Source organism: Quercus lobata, chromosome 2 (genome assembly GCF_001633185.2).
Source record: "Quercus lobata isolate SW786 chromosome 2, ValleyOak3.0 Primary Assembly, whole genome shotgun sequence".
Taxonomy (NCBI): domain Eukaryota; kingdom Viridiplantae; phylum Streptophyta; class Magnoliopsida; order Fagales; family Fagaceae; genus Quercus; species Quercus lobata.
In genome coordinates this window covers 15,718,117-15,737,958 of record NC_044905.1, presented here as the reverse complement: position 1 = coordinate 15,737,958, position 19,842 = coordinate 15,718,117, and the positions used below count along the sequence as shown (strand labels likewise).

The 19,842-nt window shown below is 34.6% G+C and overlaps 3 protein-coding genes across 3 annotated transcripts; 1 reads left to right on the top strand and 2 right to left on the bottom strand.

The window, feature by feature from the left end:
• Window positions 1-1,200: 1,200 nt before the first annotated feature.
• LOC115974708 (AT-hook motif nuclear-localized protein 10) lies at window positions 1,201-9,493 on the top strand. Its single transcript, XM_031095193.1, has 6 exons — window positions 1,201-1,373; window positions 1,906-2,535; window positions 3,618-3,670; window positions 7,279-7,410; window positions 8,192-8,353; window positions 8,850-9,493. Exons 2-6 carry the CDS (start codon window positions 1,947-1,949, stop codon window positions 9,087-9,089), a joined length of 1,176 nt encoding a protein of 391 aa, XP_030951053.1. The 5' UTR covers window positions 1,201-1,373; window positions 1,906-1,946; the 3' UTR covers window positions 9,090-9,493.
• Window positions 9,494-10,455: 962 nt separating this feature from the next.
• On the bottom strand, window positions 10,456-14,058 carry LOC115974707 (short-chain dehydrogenase/reductase family 42E member 1). The gene is made up of 5 exons (XM_031095192.1): window positions 13,830-14,058; window positions 13,405-13,747; window positions 12,350-12,621; window positions 11,943-12,139; window positions 10,456-11,359 (listed from the first exon to the last, which is right to left on the bottom strand). Exons 1-5 carry the CDS (start codon window positions 14,017-14,019, stop codon window positions 10,937-10,939), a joined length of 1,425 nt encoding a protein of 474 aa, XP_030951052.1. The 5' UTR covers window positions 14,020-14,058; the 3' UTR covers window positions 10,456-10,936.
• A 3,807-nt stretch (window positions 14,059-17,865) lies between these two features.
• Window positions 17,866-19,458, bottom strand: LOC115956780 (heavy metal-associated isoprenylated plant protein 28-like). Its single transcript, XM_031075079.1, has 3 exons — window positions 19,032-19,458; window positions 18,662-18,734; window positions 17,866-18,270 (listed from the first exon to the last, which is right to left on the bottom strand). Exons 1-3 carry the CDS (start codon window positions 19,035-19,037, stop codon window positions 18,074-18,076), a joined length of 276 nt encoding a protein of 91 aa, XP_030930939.1. The 5' UTR covers window positions 19,038-19,458; the 3' UTR covers window positions 17,866-18,073.
• Window positions 19,459-19,842: the final 384 nt, after the last annotated feature.

The window sequence follows — 19,842 nt, the reverse complement described above, 5'->3', positions numbered from 1 at the left end:
AAATAGAAAAGTAGATGTTCAGTTAAAATATGAGTAAGAATTTAGTTAAGTTGTTGAGTATATTCTAAATTTCTAACCATAAATCTTAAGCATTAGTCAATTTTATCTTGTGTGTGTGTGTGTGTTTTTTTGGGTAAGAAGAAGAGTTTTTTTGTCTGCAAGTTTTGGTTAATGCATGATATAGGTAATTAAAATTGAACATTTACACTTTTTTTTTTTCCCTTCTTGCTGAATAATTGAAAATTTACAAATAAAACATATTTTATAAGCCTTATCTATCCAATAATGGATAAACTATTCAAGAATGTTTATTTATTTTTTAATATATACAATAGTATTTCCTTCAGGCTTTAGCTCATTGGCAATAGTACAATGGACAGGATAGAGTGGAGTAAACTAGGTGCCGTGGGGTTCAAGTTAATCTTGTATTGAGGAACATGAGGGGATGACAAGATTTTCAAAGCCTAGTAGATGCTAGCATTGCATTGCAAAGGCAAGTATAAAATAGATGGATCTAGATATCTAATCCAAGTAAAAAGGCATATGCTAGGATATTAATAAGTCAATATAAATCTTGGGTCTTCAATTCCTTACTTGTTTACTACTGTTTATTCCTTTATGGACCAACTACCCATCACCAACCTCAGCTTGATTACCAAAAGATCTTTAATTTTTTCTTAAAAAAAAAAAAAAAATAGGAAACTTGAACAAAAATAATCAACAAATCACAAAGCCAACAACTGTACAACTACAAATAGACAGAGTAATTATTATTATAATTGGAGTTATAATGAAGATTTTTTTTAAAAAAAAGTGTGAAAAGAACAAGAGAGAAAATACAAAATTGACACAAACCATTTTCACACAATACCGCAAGTAAAGAAAATTAAGATACTCGCCTTCTATTCATGACACACAATCCTTATCAAGATATTTTACCTATTTCTAACACGTGGTATAGAATTAAAGCGAGTAAAAAAATAAATACTTGATATATAGTAAGTAATAAAATTTGAAAAAAAGAAAAGAAAGAGTAATGAAAGCGTTTGAAAAAAATAATATTTTATTTTTTTGTACAAAAGCAAATTAGGAATGCTTTTTACCTGTCTTTTTTTTTTTTTTTTTAATTTAATTTTTTATTAAAGGCTTCCCCGTGAGAAGCAAGGCACTAAAAAGTGGAAAACCCCAAAATACAAAATTTATTTATTATTTATTAAAAAGGAGAAAGAAAATAAAATATAAATAAATTTCACAATTCTCGCATTTCTTAGAAAAAGCCCTCTGGAGTTCCTCTGCGTTTTCGTTCCAAAAACCCTAGAATTCCTCCTCTTCTAATTTTCAGCCTCCTCTGCTATTTTTTTTCTGAATTATTGGTAAGTCCCAGCAATTTTTTCTGATATTTTATGGTTTTCTTTAATTTTCATTGTATTTTTCGACATGCTTTATCTCTGAATTTCGAAAATAGTTTTTATTTTTATTTTTTTATTTTTTTTTATTTTTTCAATTTATTTTCATATTGTTCATTTTATTTTCGGTTTTAATCTTTAATAATAATAATTTTTTTTTTATTGATCCCATCTTGAAATTTAAGAAAATTTTTTTTTTTCCTTCACTCTCTCAAACTAAGTTTTTTGAAGTAATTTAGGGTTTTATTGTTTGTTTGTACACTTTCACTAGATTTCAGCCAAAAAGATTTGATTCCAAACTCACTTCAAAGTTTAAAACCCACTCATCACTGCTTTTACTCACTCACTTAAACACAAGTGTGAATCTTTCTATTCTCACTGTAAAAATTTTCATCTTTAGGGTTCTTAATGACCCTAATGAATTTTGCAAGGTTTTTAAAGTTCCTTTCTTTATAGGTTAAAATGTAGAATTTTAATGTGTGAAAAAAAAAAATTGCAGGGTTTGTGATTTTATGAGAAATCAGTAAAAAAAAAAAAAAAATGTCAGGATCAGAGACAGGAGTGATGACAAGTAGAGAGCCATTTAACGTCGGTGCACTTCAACAACATCAACAACAGCAACAGTCGTCGTCGTCGCCGCCGCCGGCACAGCCACTGGTTCAGAACATGCGCTTGGGTTTTAGTTCCGACGGCAACGCCGTTTACAAGCCCATCTCCGCCGCAACAAACGCCACAGCTGCTACGACGACAGCAACAGCAGCAGCAGCAACATCACCGACTTACCAGCTTGATGGTGGAAGTGGTGGTGGTGGGGCTGTGAATGTGAATGTGAATATGGGGAGTATGAGTGGCGGCGAGCAAGCTAAGAGGAAAAGAGGGAGACCCAGAAAGTATGGCCCAGATGGCTCTATGGCTTTGGGTCTCACTCCTACGGCTCAGCCCGTACCTGTAGCTCAGACTCAGTCAAGTGGTGGAGGTGGGTTTTCATCTCCTCATCCAGCTCCAACTCCTCCTCCTTCGGCTCCCACATCGCTTCCTTCTGGAGGATCAGCGCCACCCACTTCGTTCAAGAAAGCTAGGGGCAGACCGCCTGGTTCTAGTAGCAAGAAGCACCAATTGGAAGCTTTGGGTACTTAATTTTTTTTTGAATCTATATCTGGGTTTGCTTTTTAAAGTTTAAAGCTTTACTGGGTTTTTTTCTTTTATGTTGTTGTCATGTACAGTGTGTGTTTGGGTTGTTTTTGCAGTTTATTTTGTCTTTCACGTGGCCCCGATTGGAATATTTGACATGTTTGGTTTTTAAAGACAATAGTAGTTTTGGCTTGTTCTCATCCTTAAATTGATTCCCCGGAGTGTTTTTATATTTTTATTTATTTTTGGTTTTGGTTTTCTTTCTTTTTATTCTCAGCTGTATGGGGTTTTTGTTTAGTTTGGGTTTCTGACAGGGAATGAAATGGTTGGTGTTGATAATAATAAAGGGATATATAGGTGATGTGTATGTATGCTGATGACTCTGCTTAAAAGAATAGGAAGATAATGTAGTTATGCTGGAACCTGGGGACCTGTTCGACCTGATGTTAGATTCTTAATTGCCAAAATTACATATATGTCCCTCTTTGCTATTTTTTTTTTCTTTGGCACTCTTGGCTATCAGAATTTTCTTGATTCTTCATTTTCCTGTTATTTTCGTAACTACTGTAATGGGACATATAATAGTGAGTTTTAATATTCAAAGAACAAATGTTTTTTAATTCCAATATTTTCTGTGAATTGTTTTTGTATCACATCAATACACTTTCTTCTAACTGTTTTAAAAAATGTTCTCTATTTTATGACTACATAAATATTGAGGTCAATTTAAACTTTCTATCTCCAATTTTTTTTTTTTTTTTTTTTTTTCCTTTGATGATACAGAAGAATTTTTTTCACATAAGCAAGTACACTTCCCCAGCACTTTCCCCTCCAAACTAAAAACATTTGAAAAAGATCAAGGAAAAAATGAAGATGACCCTTCATATTTAAATAAAAAATTTCTATGTCAACCAAAAACAAAAACAGAAAAGATAGGAATGCATGTCTAATGGGTTCTGTCATGCACTGTATTTGAATCAATCTTTATTACCTTCTAATTGAAATGTAGTTTCAATGTGCTATTGGCCTGTAAGTTACTTTATCATAACAAGTATCTTAAATGGAGGTTTCTGCTTGCAGGATCAGCAGGTGTTGGGTTTACACCTCATGTTATCACCGTGAAGGCTGGAGAGGTCTGTTTGTCCTTTTTAATTATTTCCTATTGACCATATATATCTTTTCTTTACATTTTTATTTTGCACTTGAACATTGCTGATATTTGGTTGCAAGTGTAATCATTTTTATATCTTAGCTGCTATTCTGCTCTACGTAAATGACTGCGCATGCATAGTGAGATGTTTCTTCTAGTTGCTCAGTCATCTTAATTACAACATGGATGCTGTAATCAATGTGAGAGTTGTAGAGTTCCTTTACTTTATGTAGATGAAGGCTTTATTTATTTGAACAAACAAGTTATATGCAAATTTAGTAACGTGTTTATTGTTTAGTTGGACTCAATGTTGTTAAAAGCGTGCTTAAACGCGCTTAAAGCTCAAAGCCCTAATGTCTACGCGCTTCGCTTGGTCAAAGCAAAGCTCATTTAATGAAGCGCGCCTTTGGCAAAGCTCACTTAATGAAGCGCGCTTAAATGTGCTTAAAGCTCAAAGCCCTAATGTCTTCACGCTTCACTTGGTCAAAGCAAAGCTCACTTAATAAAGCACGCCTTAGGCACGCTTTTCCGGAAATTTTTGAATAAGCGTTTTTTTTTGGGTTAATAAATATATGAATCATTAAAATTAATTGCTCAAACTTGAAGGGAATGACGTGGACTATTGATTTATTATAGAACACTATTCTTAAGCTGCTGACTTACACAAAATATGTATACATATCAATAGACACTAACCGCTCTAATTTATTATTCTTGTGCCTTTTGCAAATATTTTGATTGAACCATATACATCTTTTGATCATAGTTATCACACTTATGATTCTTCTAATAAGCACAAGAGGATTATGTAAAAGACAGTATTTAAACTTTCTACGACTAAATTATTATCGAATTGTCCATTGATAATTGTTTTCAAATTTACTATATAAAAATTTTAATATCTATTTTAGTTATTAGGTAAAAATACAATTACTATTTGAATTTATAATTTTTTTTTAATTGTATGCAATAAATTTATTTATTAGAGTTTATTATATATTGTATTTTAAAAAGTGCACTTTACTTCAATCAAGCTCTTTGCGCCTAGGCTCCAAGAAGCCTGTGCGCTTAAGTGTGCTCGAAGCTGTTACCTGCACTGCTTGGGCTGTTAGATAATGAATATGCAAAACTGTTAAATGTTAGCCTAATGGTATTTCTGTGCAACTATGAAACAATTTGCTATATCTAAATACCTAAAATTGAAGGAAATGCAAGAAAGAAAAACTGGATGCCTAATACCTTATATTACTTAAGGATAATGCAATTTCAGTTCGTTGAGTTTCTATGTTTCCTTTTGCCTTTATGAAAGGCTGTACAAAATAAAACTTATCTGACTTTATAGTTTTGTAGATATAGCTTTCGCAAATATCTAGGGCCTATTTGGTAAAAGACTTCTAGTACCGTTGTTTAAGTTTTGTGAAAATACGTGTGGGTGAAAAAGTGTGTGGAAATACGTATTGTGGTGTTTAAACAACGAAACTGTTGTTTAAACACCATTACCAAATGGGGCCCTAATGATGTGGGGTAGGAGTGTTGAATTATGACTTAGGTATCTTATATATGAAATGGGTTCAAGTTACACCTTTATTAAATGGTAGATTTCTAAGAGATATGGTGTTTAATGAAACACTATTGTCCACATCATTATTAAATATATATTGCTTTCCATCTTAGCTTACCTAATAAATTGCATTTTCCCTCTCTCTTACTCGTTAGATTCACAACTATCTTAACGTTTTGAGAGAGTCTCCTCTCCTTGAAAAACAAATAAAACATTTAGAGAGGGAGAGAGAGGGGAAAAAACTGTCGTATCCTTCTCACCCCATCACCGGTCCAATTAAGCACTTTCCACTCTTTCTGTTTTAGAACAAATCCCTTCAAGCTCTCAAAACTAGTCTTTTGCTATTCTACAAATGCCATTAGTGCTACACTGTTCATAAACATCATGCATATCTTTCGGTGTTGTATTCATTTCAGCAAGTTGAGGTGTCAAATCCCAAATATTGCTAATTTTCTGTAGCCAAACAACCTCAGTCTCTATGACAAGCCAAATGACCACAATGGGGATCTATAAGGAGGAAAGGAAAAATAATGGGCTGCTGGCACTGGTTTGTAGAGGAAGTAGCGGCCGCATCTTTGAAACCAGTGGAGCTATGGAGGCTGGGTTGTTTGGTTGGTATTGACATCTCAGTTTGCTTAGTTGGTGATATGCAGAAATTGCATATCCATTAATTGCAGGTGATATGCTCCCATGAAGTAGGTAAGTTGATGTGGAAAGCAGTTATTATTTAATAATGATATGGACGATAGTGTTTCTTTAACCGTCATATCTCTTATAAATCTACGGTTTAAAAAAGGTGTGACTTGAACCCATGTGTACAAGTGAGTGTTGGCCCCAAGGTATCTGAATATTAAATACCTTAAAAATAATTATAATTACATGGCAAAAAACTATAGTCTGGCAGTGTTTGCTTCCAATGTTATATCTGCAAGAAGTTAGTATTTGATTTTTCTTCATTACATAATCTTTATTATTATACTTTTAGGTGGCTGATCTGTAGATTTACAACCTTAGTAAAATGTCTGAGAAAAAGTCTAATAATGCAAAGGGCACTTGTATAGTTGTATTACTAGAATATTCACCTTAGGCTGATAAAACAAGGTTCTGAAGAAGATTTATAAAAAAAAAAGAGGTTCTGAAGAAGGCTCTGGTACAAGTCATTTGGTACTAATTAGGAAACTGTGCCAAATAAGCCCACATCTATACCCTTTCAAATATTTATGACAATGGGCTTTGATTTTAATATTATTTTATATAGTAGTTACTAACATCATTGTTATACTTGAGGTACTTGATTTATAATTGATGGTCTGCATTGAAGATGATTTTTAGGAGTCTTCAACAAGATACCATGTAATGTCTGAATCTGATTTCTGTATGAAATGGGTATATTATTCTTACTAATTCTAAACTTTGTGCAGCATAATTACCAGCATTTCATACTCTGTCCTGGATGTGACATCTTTTCTGTGATACGTATCCTTTGAGGTCAACTAAGCAAAGCTTAAACTTGAATTAATAATTTTTGTTGACTTGTCATAAATAGTAGGTAAATACTAAACTCATAATCAAGAGTCAGAAATCTAAGTGCTGCTATTTCAGGAAGAATTTGTTAGGACCAATTTTATTAATTCCAGAACCAGCATAAGGTTTTTATTTGCTTCAGAAGACGATTATCAGTTATCCTTCCTACAACTTAAGAAGTCCTAACATTAAAAAAAGAAAAAAAAAAGAGTGGTGGGGGGGGGGGGGGGTTTGTGATATAATGGGCAGATCCCAGTGACAAGTTTCCGTCATATAAGTGCTAAGTGCAAAACAGAAATGGAAGTTTCAGGATATATGATTCTTATGGATGGTTGACATTCTCTTGCTAGTTTAGTGGATTTTGTAGTACATTTCAGAAAGTCTTGACTTTCTTGTGCTATATATATTCCAACTTGGTATGGTGCTTGCAAATTGAAGATTTATGATTATATATATGAAAAATAAGTTCATCAGGCAATTCAACGTTACTTGTTTTTGGTTTTCAGGATGTATCCTCAAAAATTATGGCATTTTCTCAGAATGGTCCAAGGGCTGTCTGCATTATGTCAGCTAATGGAGCCATATCTAATGTGACTCTCCGCCAACCAGCCACATCTGGTGGAACTGTAACTTATGAGGTTTGTGAGATTGCTAACAACTTTTCTCTGACCTTCCCTCTTAGTGTGGAGAAACTGCAATTTCTAAGACATGCCAACTATAATTGGAAGTGTTATAAGCGTCTTAATATTTTTGGGGTATGTAACTGCATTGGAATTGACATGACAATCAAGAGATATTCATGAAAGATGTTACTTATCTATTATAGCAGTTATGCTAGCAAACCCATTGTTTCTACAACCAAGCCTGTTTTTCCTGGTAGCAATTTATTATACTATATAGATAAAGGCGTAGCCAATCTTTAAAAGAAAACTTGAAAACAAAAAAGAATTAGATAGTAAACTGGTAGAATCTTAAAAAAAAAATAAAAATAGAAGAGCAATAAAGCCATTGCATTGGAATCATTCAACATACATGAAGAATTTCTTGAACACTGTTAATTGTAAATAGAGAGCACAAGAGGAGGGTTTACTTTTGTTTTGGGATTTCGGGGTGGGGGTGTTAAAAGGATCCTAATAATCAACTTTGACTTGTGCAGTTGTGAATATAGAGTTCAACTTACCTGTACATTTTGGTCAAAAGTTGAATATATCTTTTGACTTATTTGCCCCTTGGCCTTGGCTTAGCTTCAGTGCTTCACATGGATTTTACCCCTCCAGTTATATGGCCTATTTGCAATCATAGACAGCTATGATATGGATTTGGGCTCATGCTATGTTTATGGCTACATGTGAACCTTGCTTGGCTAGCTCTTGATTTTCATGCTCTCTCTTTTTTCTTTTCTTTTTCCTTAATATGCAGGGGCGATTCGAAATTCTGTCCCTTTCTGGTTCATTCCTGCTAACTGAAAATGGTGGTCAGCGGAGCAGAACTGGGGGTTTAAGTGTGTCTTTATCTGGTCCAGATGGACGTGTATTAGGTGGTGGCGTGGCTGGCCTTCTTACAGCTGCAACCCCTATTCAGGTGCTTTATTTTTTCTTTTTTCTTCTTTTGTGTGAAATTTATGTTATTTTAAATTTTCAGTTGTAGAATGTATTTTTGAAACCTATTTGCATGGTGCCTAATGTTTTTTATCTTATTTTTGCAAATTTTCTGATACACCAATAATATTTGGGTTGATTTGTATACAATCAATAATAGTTGAGTTATGTATCAAAAAAAAAAAATAGTTTGAGTTAAAACTATGTTGAAGATTCCCAGAATATACGTGGATCAAAACATTGTGAATTATAAATTTTTCTTTGTCGGAAACTTTTCTTTTAAATTTGGTAAGATTTTAGTAACTTCTTTTTTTTCAAGAATCCTCATGTTCTGTTCAATTATATGATATCCATGATAGAGAAATATTTAGAGTCCCCACTCTCTCTCTCTCTCTCTCTCTCTCTCTGCTGTTGGTTCTTTAAGCATATTATGTCATCTAATCTAATCGAACTGACAATATTGACCTATCCCATGGCAGGTGGTTGTGGGGAGTTTCATCACAGATGGTCGGAAGGAATCAAAGTCAGCAAACCATATGGAGCCTTTGAATGCCCCATCAAAGCTTGGCCCTGGAGGTGGGCATACAGGGGCCAGCAGCCCACCATCACGTGGAACTCTTAGCGAATCCTCGGGCGGACCTGGTAGCCCACTTAACCATAGCACTGGAGCTTGCAATAACAGTAACCCGCAGGGCATGTCTAGCATGGCATGGAAGTAAAACCCCTTGTAACTTGGAGTCTTTTCACTGATTTGTGTTGTAGGCATGGGCTCTAATGTTGTGTTTCTATCTATTTTTTAAGCCGTACTAGACCATTTGTAACTCAGGCCTTTTGTGTAGGTGAGTAGAATAAGGACTATAGAATGCTTTCTTTGTTTGACTTCATTGGCCATTGCCAGCTGAAAAGTACCAACCAGCTAGTGAGAGGTGCCCTATGCACTTTGAGGTTGTAAGCTAGGAATTAGAGAGGAGCTTGTGCGTTTAGGAATTTCTAGATTGAGATGGTGTTTTAGCTTGTCATGTGTTGGCTTACTGTAGTTTGTTGCTGTCGCCCATCAAATATACCGGAGTTTCCCTTTGTTTTGCAATTGATCATGGCTAAATATTGTATCAATTTTCTCTTTGATTCTCTCTATTTTGCATGGACTATGCTTTTTCTTTCATGCCTTTGTTTTGGATAGGGAGATGCCTCCATTTTCTTTTTCTTTTTAAATACCAGTTTCCATCTTTTTTTCTTTTCTTTTTGATGGAAAGCAGTAAACTTTTTATTCAAAACCGAAACCGGAAAAACAAAAGCTACATATCAAGATTAAGGTGTTTACTCAAGAAGAATTACATCAACAAAAACAGGAGCAGTCTCCACTTAATTTAGAACTCTATTTAGTTTCCTAAAGAAATAGGAAAATAATTGTTTTTTGTTCTGGTGGATTAAGCAGCAAATTATTCAATTGTAAACTATTAATCTATTGTTAATTACTTGCAAAACCAACATTTTTGGGACCGTTTTACCCAGATGGATTGCCATTGTTTTTTTTTTTTTTTTGGCTTGGGGATGATTGAGAGATGCAAGATTTGAACTTTAGATATCTCTTTTAGAAACAAACAACAAGAAGTGTAAGTTGAGTTAAAAAAAATTTTGACGACTGTGAAATGATAACATTGCCCCTAAACTAATACGAAGCATGGCAAGAGTCGTATGATTGTGCGGCATTATTTAGTTGCAGGTTCACCATTGGCGTGACTTTTGGCATTTGGCATGAGAATTCATAATGGAATGCAGGCTGCAGCATATTTCGGTCACTGGCACATGTCAAGCATTGAGCCTATAAAGGCAATGCAAGGCACACGTATTACTATAACTAAATGCCTACATTCCATAGTGTTTCGTATTTTCCAGTAAGGGCATGTTTGGAACAAAGAGGGATGGAGGGAGAGAAATGGAGAAGGGAGTGGATGAATATACTAAAATCTAGTACAACTTAATCATATTCTATTCTCCTCTCCTTCCCTCTCTTCTCATCTCCCTCCATCCAAACATAGAGAAAATTCACCAAGAACATTTTTTTGGATTTTGGGAGTTGTGAGAGACCATAAACTTGCTTAATTTTGGTACACATTCGAGTATGTACAAATCTCTACAGTTATCAAACGTACCCATGATCAAATGATGCCACAATCGGATCTTAAGAGGGGAGGGAGCAAAATAGAATTAATTAATTTATGCACAAATGGCATTACTATTATCATTATTTTTTGTTGCTACAGATTATTATTATTTCAAGGGAATAGACAGAGGTATCAACCATGCTATGACTGAGGCTTGGTGGTGCGGGCATTTAAATCTTTTGAGTGCTAACTGCTATCCTTCTTTAACATGAGCTGCAAACTGCTCCCTTCACCATTTTTACCTCCCGTGAAGCCCCTTATTTTCCTTCTAACAATAAGAAATGATATTTCTTTCCATTTCTCTTCGGGAACATGAGAGAATCACATTTGTTTTCATCATCTTTAAATCAAGGGAACATCTTCTACAACTATAGATGAACACACATAAAGGGAGCGTCCCTTTATTTCCTAGCTCTCTTCAACAGAAAACGCAATGAAAAGATCCCGAGAGCAAGAGTCTGCCAAAACCATCCTCTTCTATTAGCAGGATCCACCCTTTTTGCCAGGTGCCATGCAAATATAGCCTCACCAATATGTAATGCAGTAGATACAAGAAATACCATCCTTACTACCCTCATGGACCGGAAGAAGAAAAGACCAGTAGCTGTGAAGAGTGGCACAGGTACATAAGCAGCACAGAATACCATGCTCATTCCAATGACGCAGAATAGCCATGCATATATCGTTGGCCCATCCAGAGATTTCCTTTTCTTCTCCTGCCAGTAAGAGATGGTTTCAGCCATGCCCTCTCGAGGGGTTACCATTGGAACATAGCCCAGCTCCTCCTTTGCTTTAAGGAAAGAGAAGTAATGGGTCACACCAACCTGTCGATAGGTGACAAATTCAGCAAATATGACATGGTATTCACCATAACATAAATAGGCACACTACAGAAATCCATCCATATTATTAACGAAAAGGAAGGGACCTTAATGATATCCTTGCAGTGATATTTTGATCAAGAATAACAATATAAATTATCAACGTTGAAGAGCAGTCCATTCATCAATGATTTAGCCTAAAAGATTAGCATACATTGCTGGCCATCTTAATTATGGTAGCAAAATGCATTATGCTTCTTTCCATATTGACCTCTTGGTTGGAAAATAAAATATAAAAAAATCGAAGGCAAATTCCTGGATCACTTGGCAAGAATGTGGAGAAGCACCATTATCAACATGTATCTACATGGGCAGCAAAAGATGCATTGTGGACTCGAGAAAGGTCAGACCTCAGAAAAAAGTAAACCAACATGTAACTAAAAAAAACCTTCATAATGCAGGCAAAACATCCTTTTCCTTGAGAAGCATGATACAATGAATTGGAGACTAGTTGCCTGATGACTATGCACATATATGAACCCATATATGAACGTGAATTATATTCAGCAATGAAGATACAGCGAACCTTGTATACTTCAGCAGGAAGGAGGGGTGGTTGAGGAAGCCACCACTGATTCAACCATGGATACAAGATTGTAAAGATCACCGAAAAAAACTTTCCCAAAAGAAGTGCATGGGGAACAGCTAAGGAAGCTTTTGGCAGGTCATAATCCAAGCTTCTAAGCAGAGGCCGGATGAATTCAAAAGTGTTGACTGGAGACCCTGTAAAAACAGTTCAGTTAGTTCTTCCTGTCACAGTTTAAGCATTATTCTCATCATCTAAGAAAATTCAGGCGCAGTTCAAATAATTTTTCTAAAATTTCCAATTTATTAGAAATGCCTCAAGGATAAAGCACTTCACTACCGCTAGCACTAGTTCAGAGATTGGAGGGAAATAGAAATACAACTTTGAAATTATAATTGGATCTTTACCGTCAGATACAAAGTATGGCTGGCCAGCAGCTACTGGACGTTTTTCTTTTCCAGGAATGTCATCCAACAGTCCCATGCTTGCCAATATTAGTGCAAGAACCAGGTTATCGACATAAATCCAGTCCGTTCTTACACTTGCTTTACCAATTTTAAATGGCACCAGACCTAACTTTGCTAATGATACTATCCTTGGCAGGTGTCTTTCTTCACCTGGTCCATAGATAGCAGCTGGACGAACTGCACAGGTATAAAGACAATTGCCATCCTTATTCCTGTACATCATGGAAACCCCACAATTCAGATACAAAGTTCAAACTTAATTAAAGAAAGGAGCCACAATTGGTAACCAAAATCACATAATCTTGCAGTGAGGCAATTCAAATTCTCTCCATTTATTCCCATATTTTCTTTCCTACAAATATACTCACAGCCATATCAGTTGATATAATCATCACAAAAGCATGCTCATGAATATCAATTTGAAAGGTGGTCTCATGCCATGCCAGATTTTAATATGCACAACAAATAAACCATACCTCCAGCACAATAACTCATAGGCTTCCATCAAGGAATTAAAGATAGAAATTTTTTCAAAAAAGAGTTTTATATTCATTTTTCATCCCTGAAATATGGTCCAAGTTCAATTTCCATCCATTTGCCTATAAAGAAATAGGAATAACAAGATTGATACCTTTTGTTGCGTTTGTATTTGAGGATTTAAAATTAAGGGATTTAAAGAACAATTGCAAGTATCAATTGTTTGATATAAATAAAGCTCGAACAACACCACCTGTGAATTTATGATTTTGAAATGACATTTTACCCCAAATCATTTCAAATCACATATTAATAAAGCTCAAATTCATACATAAATTTCATCCATGCGAAAAAAAAAAAATCATTTCATAGACTATTCAACTCATTTAAACTAATAAATTGAAATCCCATATCCAAAAGAAGCAAAATATTAGAGATATGAAATTACAAACAAAAAAAATTGAAAGCATGTTTGAACCTTAAAAAAAAAAAAAAAAGAAAAAGAAAAAAGAACTCACTTAAAAGGACGACCATTGCTCTTTAGAACCAACTGTTCAGCAATAGATTTACTGCGTCCATAGGAATCAACATGTTGATCAATTGGGAAATAAGGCAAGGCCTCATTCCCATTGACAATCTCGTTTCCTCCGAAAACAACATTGTGGGTACTGACATAAACAAGCCTTTTGATCCCATAGTCAAGACAAGCATCCAACACATGACAAGTCCCATTTATGTTAACCTCGTCGACACGACCGAACTGGAGCATTTCTTTCCCCGACATTCCGTACGAGGCCAAGTGGAACACACAATCCGAACCTCGTACCACTTTCTCAACATCTTTCTTCCGTGCAATATCACCTACCAACCACCAAAATTGTCCTATGAAAACAAACTCAAAAGTCAAAACCCAGAAAGAAAAAAAATGATCTAAAATTATTACCTTGGACGCAGCGGACGCCGTTGTTTTTGAGGTGTTGGGACCAAGGGGAGGTGGTTCGGAGATCAAAGGCTCGGACCTGGCTAGCCCCTCTTCTGACGAGCTCCAAGCAGAGAGCGGAGCCTACGAATCCAAGCCCACCGGTCACCACGAAGGTGTTTCCCTCTATTCCTTCGTTCTCGCTTAAGTGCATTTTTTTTTTGGGGGGGGGGGGGGGGGGTTTCTCTGACTTTTTTTTTCTTCCTCTCTCTCTCTCTCTCTCTCTCTCTCTTTTGCAGCTGCAACTGTTTTAATACTTGAGTCTCAAATGGTGAATGTAGACTAGCCCATATTATGACAAATTAGAATTTGATCTGATGTGCTGGCGGTAGATAGATTAGGAATTAGGATTTTGTAGATTTACCGTCTTGTGAGAATTAGGATTTACTTTTACGTTTGGATACTGCTTATTTTACTTAAAATTAAAAAAAAAAAAAAAATTACTATTCATGGGCGGTTTATTGTTCATTTGTATACTTGAACTGTTCATGTCTCATGAATAGTGCAAGAGACGCTGGTAAAAAAAAAAAAAAAAAAAGCAAAAAACGCCAAACGTGAAATGCAATTAGCTATCCAAACGAGGCTTAAGAGTAATGTTGCGTATACAAATCTCAGATATATTTGTATCCACCGCTAATATCATTTTCTTACTCACTAATTATAGCATATCATCTCATATTTATCTTAATATTTAATATTATTAATGGCACACTTGGCACTATTAGTGTGAAGATAAAAAATAAAAATAAAATAAAAAATTGAGTAGAAGTATTGGGCCATGGGCCATGTCCGAGGATGCCAAGGAACCCGAGGATAATCAGACAACAAGATAAGCATGTGGGCTAATGGACCAAGGAAGAGGACAAATAGCGACAAACAAGTGGTGTCTCTCGAGAATCCGAACCTCCTCGGTATGCATTGTGGAGGGGTGGAGTCTGGCCGCCTAGAGAATACTGTACAAGAGGTAACCATGTTTTTGAGGATAAGTTTCAGATAAAGGAGTCAACAGTGAACTAAGAAATATCTGAGAAGAAGACTACTACCACCACATTAAATGTTCTGCACGTAATCCCCTGGTCACATTTATGTGAAAATGACGCTAGAACAGAGATATTTAGTCTTACAGCTACACCCAAAGCTTCTAGGAGGGTTTTGATGAGACAAGCATCAACAAGTGAAAGGCTAGCGTGAAGGTAGAGGAGAAGACTATGCAAGGGGAGGGCCTCTATAAAAGAGGGGGCATGTAGTCCGCAAAAAAGAAAAAAAAAAAAAAGAAAAAAAAAAAGAGAATTCTCTGTACTTAGAAAAAAATTAGAATAAGGATAAGAACTTATCTTTCTCGAATTTGATCGATGAGTGTTTTTCTCTTCAAATTATACTTCTTAATCATTTTAACACTAAATCAATCTACTATGGCCCACACTTGATTCATTAAGTAAACTCCACTCTCTTACAAATTTATTATTGTAGGTTTGTTGGACCATCACTCACTTCTCTTGGGCTAAAGGTCAATTTTAGTCCTTACAATTAGCTATTAGTTATATATGTTCATTATTCAGTTAAACACTGCCTTAGGTTATTACACCCAGATTCGTAAGTCAAATTCTCGATTTCAATGATTGAAACACACATACTGTGTGTAATAAACTTTTTCTTATGCCATAAATTTGACATGTCATTACTTGGCTAATACTAATACATTGAAGCTTTTAAAGAAAACAAGTGACCTCATGTTATTGGAAACGAGTGAAAGGCAATCATGCGATGCATGGCAGTAAGGACAAAATTAATCGATAAAACCTCAAGTATAAATAGAGAAGAATATTCTCACACAAAACACGCATCCTCAAATATTAAAACCCAAAGAATTGACTCTCTTTGTATTAGGATTATCTTTAGACTTGTAATTTCATGCTTGTAAATGTGTCATTACACTAGGCTTTGTAATTTAAGCACTGTAATTTAGGCTTGGTAATCTAAGTATTTATCTTTGTTCTTATCGTTAACTTATGCATTTATATAAATAGTCCGATTAAGTTAGGTTGTACCAATCCCATATCCTCTCTCGGGAAGTCAAATAATTGTACTTTTTTTTTTGTTGAGAAAACAAATAATTGTACTTGATCGATCTCTAATCACCCCGAGTAACTGAAAATTGGTTTGTGCTCAAACCCATCTATTTTAGAAAAGAATGAGCCAATTGAATTTTACTACCACATAAATATTAGGCAATTAATAACGGCAGTCATTAACTCAGTTGTAATGGAACCTTGAATTGACAAAAATTGAAAGTTAGAGGACTGAATTGACAAAACTAAAAATTAGAGAACTGAAATGAAAAACAGTGAAAATTAGAAGGTCAATTTTACATTTTTGCCTTAATACAAATAACAAAGAGAAATTGTGAAAATTTCTTTAAATTTTTGGCGTTCATAAAATTATGATGCCAATATGAGAGTTGTATACTTGTAGCATTTCCCTTTTCGACCTAGTCCTTCTTGTTTTTTGAGTTGCTTGATTTTTTTAAAATATAATAATTCAATATTTATAAGGGGGAAAAGGGGGATTTGAGCTTTGAACATTTTTGTTAGTACCAATTGGGTTACAAGATTCTTAACTCAAAGATAATTGAATTTAAATACCCTTTGAATTTTCTTGATTGATCTTTAAATAATTTTAAAATTATTTGATTATGTAAATATGATGTGAGAAGATGAGGTATGAGTCCTCATTTTGCCACACTTTCTAGTTAGGATTCAGATTGGCTTGGTTTAGTTGTTGATTATCATTAAATTTAGTGAACCACACTACGGTGTCTGTTTGGAGAGCTTATTTTTTGCTAGCTTATTTTACTATTAACTTATTTTTGCTACTATTCATGGGTCCAACTATACTTTTTGGTACTATTCATAGGTTCCACTATATTATTTCAGTTAACTTTTACCTTTATCTACAGTATTTTCAGTAAAAAATTTTCAGTTTCAGCAAAATAAGTGAATCCCAAACAGACCTTACAATTGGTTTTTTTTTTCTCTCTCTCTTTACAGTGTTCATGATACATAAGCTTCATGCATCTATTTGACCCCAATTACATGAATTTTGTTTGTCACGTTAGTATTTTTTATATACCTGTTGATTTCAAGATTTTTTTTTGTAACATTTTAAAAATATAAAGACTAATATAAAGTGAAACATTTCATGGCATAGAGCTGATAGAAGTCGTTTTAAAACAAGGGTTAAAGGTTGATGGGAAATTTGATTATTTTATATTAAATCTATTTAATTCTTGAGTGCAATATCTTGAGTTAGACCTTTACAGAAAGAAGTGAAAATTCATGTGCTTAACTGCTTATATTTACAAATAAAATGGTGACTGACTCCTCTCAGAGAGTATTACTGCACATTAATGACTTTATTTATTCTTATAATAACGAGTTAATTATGACCATTTTATATGTTTAACAAAATATTAAGGGGATTTTCAAAAAAAATAAAAAATAAAGGGATAATATATTTTGTTTGCATAGGTTAAGGTATCTTTTTTTTTTGATAAAGATCATGGTATCTTATGTAATCTTTTTTTTTTTAATTAAAAAAAGAGGGTAGGGGTAGGTATCGTATGTAATCTTTATGTAATATCTCTTTGATATGTTATACTATTCCTCATTTGGGTCAGTATGCATATGAGAGAAACGAGTATGAGATAGTACTTTATACCAAGGTTGACAGCAAATACCTGTTGTTCCTTTACATTGTCTAGGGACACAATTTTTCACAAAAATGGAAAAATTATTTATCCTCAAAACAGCAACAATGCGAATCAAGCAGTACTCCAAGAATTCGAATTCGATTAGTGGGAATTAGAGGGACCAGAGGCAGAGAGAGTTGTATACAGAAATCTTCTTTTCATGTTAGACCAACCATTCACTTCCACATCATAATGAATAATGATTGATATATAATTCAAGAATTTTAATTTAATACTATATCGATCATCGAGTCCAAGGTACCGGGCAAAGCTGCAAAACTTAAGACTCTTCCATTTCACTCTATGTATCATCATTGAACTTGGGACAGTTCTTTTGTAAAAGAAAAAGGGGAAACAAAAAATAAATAAAAAATAAAATGATATGAAAAACACAAACATAACCTCGGTATATGATCCCATAAGAGTAAAGAAAACAAAAAGAAAGAGGAAAAAAAAACTCCTAAAACAAGTTGAAATTGTTGAATCTCAAGCTTCCGTAACTGGCACTGGCATAAGTACTAAGAAGCTCGTTTTGTGCAGACCAGAAGTCAGCTTTCAAGCCACCTCTCCTTACTGCTTTAAGAATTTTGTTCCGGTGTGCATATCCGGTGACCACCACCTTCTGACTATTTGCATCAACTTCCACTTTCTCTATCCCTGTAAGTGACCAAGGATCAAACATAAAGCAAATTACATTAATTGGTTAAGAAAAAAAAACGAGAGAGAGAGAGAGAGAGAGAGAGGTGCAATAAAGATGAAATGCTGGCATGGCATTGTCCTGCTAATTAAAATGAAGACCATTTTTTTGGGAATGAGCAATCAATCAATCATCAACTTTGTTGAACAATGATATTAATAAATTATCGATTGTCTCAAAAGTTTGAGTTGTTAGAAAATGATGTATTTAATCAATTAACCATAATTCTAACAGATACGATTGCCAAGTTGCTTCTACATTATGCAAAGTCATGATTAGCTTTGTTAAAAAGCTGCCTGTCATGCTGGCTGCACTGATCAATAACTCGGAAAGAAAGCAACATATATATACCTTTCAATTTTGACAAGCATTTCCTGAGTCTTTTCTCATGTATGCCAACCATCTCCACCTTCAATTCAACAGTCTGCCAAAAAAAAAAAAAAAAAAGCTCAGTCTTGACTAAAACGTGCTACAGAGAAAACAATTGCATTTGTTGGCAGTTAACTAGTGGAGTGATAGGAGATAAGTAAAACCACTTGCAAATGGTGGTTAGGTGAGAAAAATGCATTGTCCCGTATCTTAGAAATGCATCAATAATGCTTTGGAAATCAATGATTGTCCAATTTCTAGTGATATGCAATGTCATTAAAGTGCACATGCACATGCACACAGAAGGCCTCTAAGATTGCAACGAAAACAATAGGAAATGTAGATAATGTACCTCCATGAAGAATTTTAGACTGGAAAGACGATAATTTGATGATGATCTACTGGCAATAGGAATGGAGCAATAAAGTGAAACAAAGACAATGGTCTAGAAGAAACAATTGAAATGATGGGTGGGAATGAATGAGACAGACAGGGAATGTCAGGCACATATATATAGCAGAGAAGACATAACATAAGCAATTAAAGTTGGGAGTAGACAGTAAAGTGGGTCTTGGTTTTTGGTCAGCTACTAGAACTAGATGAAATAATCTGCTTTGTCTTGCTTTGCTTTTCCAAAGAGAGACACAGAAACCAGAAAACAAGAAAACAGTTAATATCGAGAGAGGGGGATTTAGGAGTTGTGTGAGCTCAAGGTTCAAGGCTTCCCGTCAGCTCAAAGCAATGTAAGTCTCAACTCTCAAGCATTTGAAATGATTGGCTTTGACGGGTCCAACTTAGCTTTTTTCTTGGAGATGGGTTTGAGAATTTAGGATCATATGAAGGGAAAATTTAGAAAGAAGTATAGTATATAATCCACATCTAGTTCACATGGTGCATGCATATGTGATCAGAGATGATCACAGCCGTTGGTTTAATAGGTTATGCCAAACACTTTGATAAAGTTAAGATCGGTTCTTGGTGGGCCTAACCTTGTGACAGCTTGCATATTCAACATTTGTCACGTTTGTACAATTCTTTTATGTCATAAAGTGAATCCTTTCCTTGTTAGTTTACTCTCAGTATGTACCATATACTTAGCCCTGGATATAGCGAGGTGGGAAAAAAGGAAAAGAGCAAATGAAAAAGAAAAGAGAATAAAAACT